This window comes from Anarrhichthys ocellatus, unplaced genomic scaffold, assembly GCF_004355925.1.
Source record: "Anarrhichthys ocellatus isolate YVR2014 unplaced genomic scaffold, GSC_Weel_1.0 scaffold1, whole genome shotgun sequence".
NCBI classification, from domain to species: Eukaryota; Metazoa; Chordata; class Actinopteri; order Perciformes; family Anarhichadidae; genus Anarrhichthys; species Anarrhichthys ocellatus.
Window position 1 is genome coordinate 9,884,554 of NW_022280031.1, and position 11,083 is coordinate 9,895,636.

The following is an 11,083-nucleotide window of genomic DNA, read 5'->3' on the forward strand; positions in this document are numbered from 1 at the left end:
GCTAACCTTAAAGATCAGAGTGGAGCTGAAAGCAGGCAGGGGGGAACTGATAGGGCTCCTATTACCATTTGTGTGGAGGATAAATGGCAAGTTTGGGCCACATACTGTAGGATGGTTGAGATAATGATCTGGCACTTTGGCCTCAACAGAAGTACCCGGCTCACAAATGTCTTAAGAGTGTGTGCTGTAGGTACGTACTGTGTCATGTGCATCTGCAGGGGTGGGTTGTTTTTTTGCCGCAGTTAGCAGTTTTCAGAGCCGATATTACAATTCTGTCAGATCCTCCGGGGCCAGTGCTACCTTAGTTGCACTGCTGGTCGTGTGCTTTCCTGTTTGCAGGGTCAGCAGCTAGACAGTCTTAAAGCCAGAGAGCCACAGAGGACACATCCACACAGAGATGAAGAGACAGGCTTACAATAAAGACTTCAAAATGTCAAGCACCAGGTGTTTGCACAGAGACCTGTAAAAATGTTCCCTCCCACCTCACACCAAAGTCCAAAACAACTGAGGTAGGGAAAATAATAAATTAGTAAAAGTCATTAAAAAAAAATTACGACTTGTGGAACACAATAAAGTTCAGTGAGATACAGAGAGCGACTTGAAACAAAAGGATTGGAGGGCGTTTCCGGTGTGGAAAACGATGGCGTTTCCTAATTGTCCAGTGATTCCTTAACCAACATCAACAATTTTCTATTGATCATCCAACCCAATGAGCCCATAGCATGACCCTCCAATGTGTTCATCATCAGAACAATGCTAATGGACACGGACAGTCCTGAAAGGAGGAACGAGGGGAAACTGTCAGAGGTCCAAATTGTCAGTTAACGTCCCTCTGGGATTTAAATTCAGCCCGTGTCATGACTTTGAGACAAGGTAGATAGATACACGAGTACACACGTATTTAAGCGGATTCCTCTGTCACTGTTCCACAAGGATAAGGAAACCTTGGTGAAAGAACAGGAGGACACTTTTTCTTTTCCTTCCAACGCCAGGCTGTGGTAGTTTTAATGTCAGGAGAGAGAAATTGTTCTGCCTGGTGAATCCACGGCGAGATAGATGCGGTTCATATTGTCCGAGCGTCACACCTGAATGGTTTTTTAAAATTGGCAGTAAAAAAAAAATCTGAAAGGCAAATAGTTTTTTGCCTTTGAATACATATTCCGCCTCTGCTTCGTCATTTTGCACCCTGACAAAGAAAAAAAAACACCTTGATTGCCTTGGAAACGGTGTTTACAGTTCCACATCTCATTGACAGAAGTGAGCAGGTCACAGAGCAGGAGCTGAAGTTGCAGCAAGATGGGCGACAAAAAAGAACCACCTCCGTTATCACCTCTTCCTCCACACCTTCGACGACCAGATCTTCACTGTCTTGTCGCTAAAGAGAGAGAGAGAGAGAGAGAGAGAGAGAGACAAAAAGAGAGGGGTGGGATGGTGAGCAAAGGGAAGTGAGGAGAACACAACAAAAGTAGGAAATAACAAGACAGTCTTCCCTTCTAAAACAAACCATTGTACATCAGTACATCAGACACAGCACAAAGAGATTGACTTAATAGTGCACTTCACACACCAACTTCATTACAGACCGCTTTCATGGTGTCAGGGAAAGAAAACACCTCTCCAACTTTCCCAGAAAAGAAGACAAACAAGTATGATTCATAACTCTGCAACAAGTAAATCTAATAAACACTCCTCTCAACTGACCAGCAAATTTAATTTTAATTTTCCGGTATGTTCCCTGGGTGCTAATCATAACACCTTGCACTGGTCAATTAAGCGTTACCCAGGACAGCTTTGTGTTTTCCATTAACACTAGCTAAAGAGGTTAGCTGTGCTCTTTGGTTGGTGTTAGGAGAAGCTAAATGTCAATCGAGTGGATTCTGTCTGAAAGGATAATGGTGAAGATGTTAAATAAAAAGTTCCACTTGAAGAGAAATACACTTCTTGTCCAGAGTTTGACGAGAACATTGACATCCCTTCTCATGTCTGTATGATAAATATGAAGCTACAGCTAGCAAGTATTTAGCTTAGCTTAGCATAAAGACTGGAGGAATAGCTAGCATGGCGTTGTTCAAAGGTGACCTACCAGCACCTCTAAAGCTCACAAATTATAAAGAAATATATCTTGTTTGGTTAATCTCAATGAAAACTGAAATGTACAATAGTCATGCTGGGGTTTTACACAGGGTTACATGCCAGACTAGATAGTGCTAGGTTAGCTATTTCACGCATGTCAGTGGTATTGAACTTGGCAAAAAAAAAATGTAATAGGCATGTTTAAAAAAAAAAAAAAAAAAAAGGAGCAGCAGGCTAATTTGCACACAATAAAAGTGGAGGCGAGGATCTGCAAATGAACCAGTAACTACAATAAAAACAAAAATAGAAGTCAAACAGCAGCGTGTCAAAAAACAAAAGAACAAAACAAAACATAGAAAACAATGATAGAAGAATTGGTTGAAGCAAAATGGAACAAATGGATAAGAACAGAACAGGAGCAAACAGAGGAGCGCAGGGACCACCCAGGTAAAGAAATGCAAGGAACACATTATGGAAAAGAAGGTGGAACTTTAAGAGAATACCAGAGGAAGGGAGGGTTGGTGAGCGGAGAAGAGGCAATCATGGGAGGCTGGTGGCTCGGCCCTTGATGGCAAGGACCCGTCGAGGAAGACACGGGGTCAAGCCTGGCACATAGCTCCACAACTTCACCCTGCAGTCACTGGGGTCGAGGAGGAGGAGGAGGAGGGCAAAGTTTAAGAGACCAAAGAAGAGGAAATATTCGTCCACGGAAAAGAAGACGAAAGAGCATTAAGAGATGATAACGATAAAAGAAGTGACGAAACAAGAGTGAGAAGAGGAGAAGACAGGAAGAAGAGGAAGTAGAAAGTTAGTCAACTTCTGTGATAGCCTGAACGAAAAGTGGAAAACAAATGAACACAGACACGCAGAATGCCCCACTCAGATACACACAAACAGTAAACAAGCATTATCTGACATAGCTATGAGCTCAGCAAAACACAGATTTGGAGAAAAACATGATGTAGCATCCCACTCTCTGAGCTACAGAGGCTGACACACAACTGCAGATTATTGCTTGGGATGAAGTCTCTCTCTCTCTCTCTCTCTCTCTCTCTCTCTCTCTCTCTCTCTCTCTCTCATGTGCTCAACCTCCAAACCCTCCTGATAAGGCTGGCATTATTATATATCCTTGATATTGTCAACAAATACCACGAAAACAAAAACTAACAACGCATTATAGTTAATCTCTCGGTAGATTCTGACTTCCCATACCTCATCTATGGCTCTGGGCTCCAAGCCCATTTGGTGATACTGAAGATTTAAATATTGGGGGCTATTTTCAGCAGCAGATTAACACACATGTTGTGCTCTAGTGAGTATTTACAGCAGTAAAAGGTATATTTGGGATTGATAAATAATGTTGAATAGTTGACAACAATCAAGCTCTATGGCACAGAGGAATGAGACATATCAGGCAGGCAATACATGTTAGCAGGATCAATTCATTGTCGATTGTTTTTTGCATTTCTTTTGTTTTTACCTGGACGCAGTGAAGATCTGTCTTGAGTTGGTACATATGGCGTTAATGGGGCTTTCATGACCCCTGACCTCTCCTATGGGGGTGAAGTTTTCTACGTTCCACACCTTCAGCACGCCGCCCCTACAGGCGCTCAGCAGCATGGGCCGGCCCGGGACATATGCCAGAGCGCACACCCAGTCTTTATGGGCGTTGGGGATTTGCTGTGGAGTCAAAGCAGACACAAAGTCAGAGAGAGATAATTATATTAGCCTAAATCTCCTGTTTCTACATTAAAATATAAATAAAAATCAGGAATGTGAGTCATCCGAGTTATTGCATTCCTAAAAAAGCACCAGTTTCATTATATAAGTGTTTCATTAATAATGGATCATCGTGAGTTATTGAATGGAAAATGCACATATCACTCAATACCTTAGTCATTCTTAGTTCATGTGTCTGCATGTTCAGTATTTTACAATAAAATCAAACATGATTCATCTGTCTTATGTTTACTGAGATAATAACTGACATGAGCCGCTGTTTCATAAAGCAACAGGAGAGAAATAGCAAAGAAAGGGTGCAGACGTGTGAGGAGAATCATACACGTTAGTAGGAAGTGTTTCAATTGTCTTCATTTCAGATTACTGAGCAAGTATTTGGCTCATTTATCAGTAATGTCAACCCTATAGTCAGACCTAATGTCTACATGATTCTGATTGTATTGGATTCATTGTTCCTGCAGCTCATCTTCACACTTCTGCTGAGAGGAACAGATTGTAATACACTGACAAAAACATCTGACAAATAGTTTCAAAATTGACATTCCACTTTTTTTCAGGACTTCGGTATTAATCAAAGAGACACTGAAGAACAGATGAGGCAGCACTGCACAGTTGAGATGTTAAACACAGTCAGCAGCTTAAAATACAGAGCAAACAAATAACGATTTAGATTTTACACAAGGCTTATTAATTTAGGGCCAAACAGAGGAACACATGCACCGGGAGATAACTTTTATTACATTAATCTACTTTTTCATGTTGTGTTTGATTTGCTTCTGTCACTCATTATTTTCATATAGCATTTGAGATTAGCTTTCCCCCAAAATAACTCTGCAAATGAAGTACCTTTTGATTATTGTTGTTCCATTATTACCTCACATACTAATTTGTTTTTCTTTGTTTTCCACACTGCAGTTCGCAGTTAGAAAACATATGTTTTTCCTCTTCAGCTTTCTGAGCCCAATGATGAATCAGTATTATTTTGACTGAAGGAGATTTTACCTTGAAACACAGCTCTGAGTTGTTTTTCTGTTCAGCTTTTCTTACAGAACAATAGTCCAAGCAAAGAACAATACACATGCTGTGAGAAACATTATCCAATTATGCTATAATTTGCAACGTACCAAATAATGTAGTGCAGATTTCACATCGCTTTGTATAAAGAAAGGAGTATATTTAAAAATACCATGAGTAGCTCTCAAGAAATGATCATGATTCACAATACAACACAGAAACTGTTGACACAAATGACTAGAGAAACAATGCACAGACAACATAGTAGACAGCAGGTCGGTAGAATGAAATCCTGGATTCATGCTACTTACCCAAAAATCTACTTGAAGGTTTGAAAGTTCATGTTTATGTCCTTTGGCAGAAAACTGATGTGTTTAACAGTGAAGTGTTTGTTGAGTATGTTTATGTGGCCTTCCTCTTTGCCCAAAAGAGTCTTTCAGTGTAGAAAACAAGGATGTATTGGCCACTGACATAATAGCTTTTGTCCATTCTCTATTAGAGCTAGACTGAAAAACTGTCTGGCTGAGAAATCGTCTGATATTAGTTTTTCGTCAATATAAGTATTGAATTATATGTCGGCCAATAATTCGTTAAAAAAAACCAATATGGCTGATATGATGTTATCATATTTAAATTCTTTAACTCTCAGAGATCGATGCCATTGACCCTGAAAATCCAGTCTGGCTCGGGCTCTTGTCTGATCGTCAATGCTGTTATCATAGATACTAGACCCGGCATCAGTCAGTGCAGCATGCCACGTTCAATGCTGTTAATTTATGTGCTGAGCTAGATGAAGTTGATTACTTTTTCTAAGCGCCTATAAATCAAAACATCATCTGCATTTCCATCTTGTCGAAAACTAACATACAGTAAATGTTGATATACATGTATTTTAAAGTAACTGCATGAATATTAAATGGTTTTAAAATATAGCACCATTTCAGTATAATCTATGTGAAGCTCCCACCATGACAGCTGACAGGACAACTTCCTGATTCCGGGTGTCAGCAGTTTGTTATTTTTAGTTTCGGATCTAGAGGCCCGAAAAGTTGAGAAATTAGAAATCCTTCCTTAACACTGAGGGGAAATGGAGGAATCCTGCCCACGGGTAATTGGGAGTGCGATAAGAGCTATCTCTAACAACTTTACACCAGTGGGTAAAAATGTGTCAGTGCTTTCCAACACCTCATAGAGAGCAACATCACACTGCAGCAACAGTTGCATAGGCATGTCGACAAACCAGCACAACACACTCAAACTTGAAATTGTTTTTTGGGAGGTATATTTTTATAAAGCAATTGGGAATCACTAAACTAGAATTGAGTAATTATAAATAAATTGCTTCCCATATTCTCCCAAGAAACACACTATGACGTATGCATTTTAACAGAAGGGCCGGAGCAGCAGAAGTCCTGGAGGAGGCAGAGTCTACTGTAATATATTCTATTGTACCCTAAGCCACGATTTGATCCTATTACATAATTAGACAGAGACTACAGAGCTAGAGAGGCTGTAAAATGGATTGTGTTGGCTGCTTCACAAATGAGGTTAAGGTTATGTGCCGCAGGCCACAGCACTAACTGAACTGATATAATTCAGCCTTTGAATGGAAACTGTAATGTCTTATGTTCTTGTTTTCTGTGTTCGGATCAACAAAGGCTAAATAGAACTTATGCAAATAACAAGAAAGTGCTGATTAATATGCATGTTACTGCATATGCAAATGAGTAAGCCACATCCACCCACAAGGTGCATTATAATGCACTATAACATATGCAGCGCCAATGTGGGATGCAGTAGAGACATCACAGGAGTCAACACATGCATACAAAGAGACACACATAACTTTCCTCTCTGGTACCTGTGGCTACCATGTGTGTGTGCTTCAACACCCTGACATAACAACACTCTGTTGACCTTCTCCACAGAGAGAACCCTCTGGGAAAAGGAAGACACGAAGGGAGCTGTCCACCAACTGAACGCTCAACAGGCAGCACATTTTTTTTGACCAGCAAAGCCCGTGTCAGATAACGAGTAAAATACAATCTCTACTGGGACTGAATGGGCACAGACGGTGTGTGTGTGCGTGTTTTGTAATGTCTGTGATTTCTTTTGTTCTAATAAATGTCTGCAACTAATGGTTATTTTTATTCTCAATTCTTTAGTTCTTCAATTAATTATTTAAATAAATAGTTTATAAAATAGTAAAAAAATAAAGAAGACATTTCCAACCAATGGTTCTTTCACAACGGGATAAAATAAGAACGGTAGAAAACCCTCACATTGGAGAAGCTTGACCCAGAAACAATGGTAAGCGAGTGGCCGGGATGGCAATATCCGTCTGTCTGATACATCTCAACAGCTATTGGATGGATTGCCATTAAAGACATTCATGCCCCCCTCAGGATAGATTGTAGAGCCTTTAGTGATCCCCTGACTTTTTAACTAGTGTCACTCTCAGGGCAAAATTTAAATGTGTCTAATACTTTTGGTTTAAACTAATGACATCAGCCTCAGCTGTACTTTCTGTTGTTTTTTTTGGGGGGTCTAATGACCAAATGTTCGCATGCTTACACTCTAAACTAAGATAAACATTATACCTGCTAAACATCAGCATATTATCTCTGTCACTGTGAGCATGTTAACATGCTGCCATTATCATTTAGCTCAAAGTGCTGCTTGACTAAACACAGCCTAACAGAGCTGCTAGCTTAGCTGCAAAATCATTTATTTAATTTTCAATCAATTAAATGTTTAATTACGTAAACAATCAATTGAGTATCAAAACCACGACTCCACACTAGAAGCACATTCAAATTTGGTTTCCTCACCAAAAGGAATAGTTTCCCCACAATAATCTCCCAAAGCCCCTTTGTACTGTGTTGGCACACTATCTACACTTCATGCACCATATAGAAAGTCTGGCTTAAGTTAAGGGTCGAGATGTCATGAATTAATAGCCTCAGAGAACGATGGACTTCTTCTACCTGCAGGTTTGCAGCCCATAACGTCAGGATTTTAAACTTTGATGTATGAACTCTACATCCACATGAATATAAAATAATTCTGCTGCCTGCTGAACTCGACCCCGCTGACCTCACATACTGTGTAGGAACAGACAACACATGCGGTCTCGATTTCAAATAACCCTTAGCGAGTGTCTGTATGTCTTCAGCAGAGTAAAAGAGACGTGTTTTATGCTTTAGAAAAAAGTCCCTTCTTCATCAATAACACATATATTGATAAAAACACATGCTCTACATGCAGACACACACCTGAGTGAGTTCCTGATGCTCTAGATCCCATTTTTTGATGCCGTTGTCTCTGGACCCGCTGAACAGCACATCTCCCTGTACAGCCAAACACTCGATGCCGTCATAATGGGGCGGCTCAAAGTTATGAGCTGGACCTATATTACCCAGCATCCCCTCTGCCACGTCAAACACCTGAGGACAGAAGAGGGAGCAGGAGACTAGATGTGTCTGCATCTGTGACACTCGGGTATGGTCTGAATGTGTGTGTGTGAGAGAGTGTGTGGTACCTTGACATAATGGTCTTTGGAGCCAGTGATTACTTGGTCTTTGCCCAGCAGAGACTGTCCCACTGTCAGGCACATGACAGAGCCGCTGTGGCCTGTCAGCTTCCCCATTCCTTGCATCCTACACACGCACGCACGCACGCACGCACGCACGCACGCACGCACGCACACACGCACGCACGCACACACACACACACACACACACACACACACACACACACACACACACACACACACACACACACACACACACACACACAACATAATTGGTGAACCAAACATCTGTGAAATACATTTTCAAGGTTTCACTGAATGAAATCGCTTTCCATCTCGCTAGTGAAGCAAAACTACTGAGACACAGCAATGCCATAGGCAGAGACGATACTGGAGAAATGTTTAATACATTCATTTTTCATTTCTGGGGGCTGTTATGCATCATTAATTGGGTCTGAGCCCCTCAGCGTAAACTGTCTGGTCCAATCTGTTAATCATTTCCCTCGAGATGCATAAAAAGACAGCGAAGCTGCTGGATCTCAGAAAGAGGTGCCTTGTAGAGAACATACTCGAGCACACGTCAGAGCACAAACTCAGCACTTTCTTTTGACAACCTTTTTAATCTCTTAAGTCAGATGTTAATTAACTTTCTGGTTGAGTAACATCTGATAAGTGAATATATACATCCACGTCAAAAAATAATTTAGGGCTGGCGGTCAGAATGAACCAACAAAGCTGGGGATGACTATAAGAATATTAATCAGTGAAGGAGTTCATGAATACATACTACATGACTGACTGACTGACTTCATACTGTAACAAACAATTGGATGAGTAGTTCAATGAAAAAATGAATCTGTGACTAAATTGATTAATGAACAAATATACCTGTTGAGGTCCCACATGCGAACAGTGTTCCCAGCAGCAGCGTAGAGCACAGATCCTGACGGGTTGAGGGCTATCTGGTTAATCTGACACTCACCCTGAGCAAATGTTATTGTGCGGGTGGTGGTGCCCGCACATACATCCCCTGAAACCACCTGCCCCGATGAACTGTTTGGGGTAAAGAGAAGCAAAAAGGTTTAAGGGAGATGGATAAATATGAGGACATTAAAAAGGAGAGACATGAGGTAGAGAAACAAATGGGAGAAACGGAGTCAGAAACAAGTGCAATGAGCAGAATTTTACAGTTGTCATATCCTCTGGATACATTTTACATAAAACATTTAATTTATCACTTTTCTGCAACTTGATAGATAACTGAACCGAAAAAGCATGTCCCTAAATCGCTTCTAAAAAATATCTCCTCAACTGCAATTGTTTTGTTCCACTGCTCCAAAGCGTTCCATGTGGCTGGGTGAAGGGAGGAAACTTACGTAAGCGTGCGGACACACTTGGCAGAGTCGCGGATGTCCCACACCTTGATGTAGGAGGTGGAGACGGAGAAGACCAGACAGGAGGAAGGACAATATTTGACTGAAATCACGTTGTTTGGGTGGCCTTTGAGGGTGACGATCTCTTGACCTGTTACCAGGTTCCACATCTTACAGGTGCGATCTGCACAAGGAAAAAAGACAGTTCAAATTCTCTTTTTGGGTACTTGCATTCATATCATACTGCAATAAATAGATCAGATTATTCTAGTCTTGCTATTATTTTTGCTACATTACTCATTGTCAGTCAGTCTCAGTAATCTGACTTTTGACACATTTGAGAAAAGAATTGTACCAGTTATTAAAGAAATGATTTTTACCCAGAAGAGTTGAAATGCTACGCCTAGCTTAGCATAAAGTTTTAATGCTTAGCCTAGCTGGGCAAAACCAAGGAAGCAGCCTGGCTCTCTCCAAAGCTTACAAAATATGGCTATCCACATCTCTAAGGTTCACTAACTAACATGTTGCATTTCTTTAATCTGCACACAAACTCAAATGTAAAAATGACAAAGCCACAAAAACTACAAATTGTCTGTTTTTTTTATTTCTGTTTGTGATGGCAGATTAGAGGCATTGTTTGAAATTTTGGAAAATATGCCTATTCATATTCTTGCAGAGTTATATGAAAAGATGGATACTGCTCTCACGCAGAGCAGAGCGGCTGCGATTTGCGAGCCAGCACACAGGACTCGCATGCACACTTTAAGTCATCATGTTATTTGTTTCAACATGAATCCATTTAAAACAGCTTTTAAATATATATAGTATAGTATGTGTACCTTTAGATCCAGTAAATAGCAGCTCATCTGTGGCATCAACACACAGGACTGCCTTCGAATGGCCTTCGGCTACAGAAACACACTGCAGGGGCGCTGTCCGACCCCCCTTCACACCCCCGATGGGATTGATCACACCCCTAAAGATCACACACACACACACGGTGTCACAGTGTCTTCCAAATTCATCAGTGAGGATGATTTCTTTCCACATATCTACAGGTGTATGCACTATCACAAACATGCACACAAATATAACAAAAAAAAAAAAAGACACATATTCTTCCCATTATACAGTGACAATACAAACCTCAATAGATACAGAGATATAATGTGCTCCCCTAAAAACTATGCAAATATGCCATCACACTACTTCCTGTTGGTTGTCAGAGCCCACCCACTCTATCTCTCCGGCCGGCCTTTACTCCCCCTCCCCGCTTTCCTGTTGTTGTGGAACATACCAATTAAGGCATTATAAGAGCTGCTTTCCTATAGAATTTCTCTCCCCCCCCCCC

The 11,083-nt window shown here is 40.9% G+C and overlaps 1 protein-coding gene across 5 annotated transcripts in view; it reads right to left on the reverse strand.

Annotated features, from left to right (window-relative positions):
• Positions 1-6: 6 nt before the first annotated feature.
• Positions 7-11,083, reverse strand: part of kif21b (kinesin family member 21B) — a 57,074-nt gene continuing 45,997 nt past the window's right edge. For 3 of the 5 annotated variants that reach the window (XM_031861471.1, XM_031861564.1, XM_031861389.1), the window contains 8 exons: positions 10,572-10,708; positions 9,736-9,916; positions 9,248-9,412; positions 8,369-8,486; positions 8,103-8,273; positions 3,554-3,753; positions 2,577-2,713; positions 7-1,375 (listed from right to left, as the gene is read on the reverse strand). In XM_031861471.1, the coding sequence (XP_031717331.1) occupies positions 2,614-2,713; positions 3,554-3,753; positions 8,103-8,273; positions 8,369-8,486; positions 9,248-9,412; positions 9,736-9,916; positions 10,572-10,708 (1,072 nt within the window). In that variant the 3' untranslated portion in view covers positions 7-1,375; positions 2,577-2,613. The remainder of the gene's footprint in view (positions 1,376-2,576; positions 2,714-3,553; positions 3,754-8,102; positions 8,274-8,368; positions 8,487-9,247; positions 9,413-9,735; positions 9,917-10,571; positions 10,709-11,083) is intronic. The other 2 variants (XM_031861735.1, XM_031861649.1) reach the window with 1 other exon arrangement.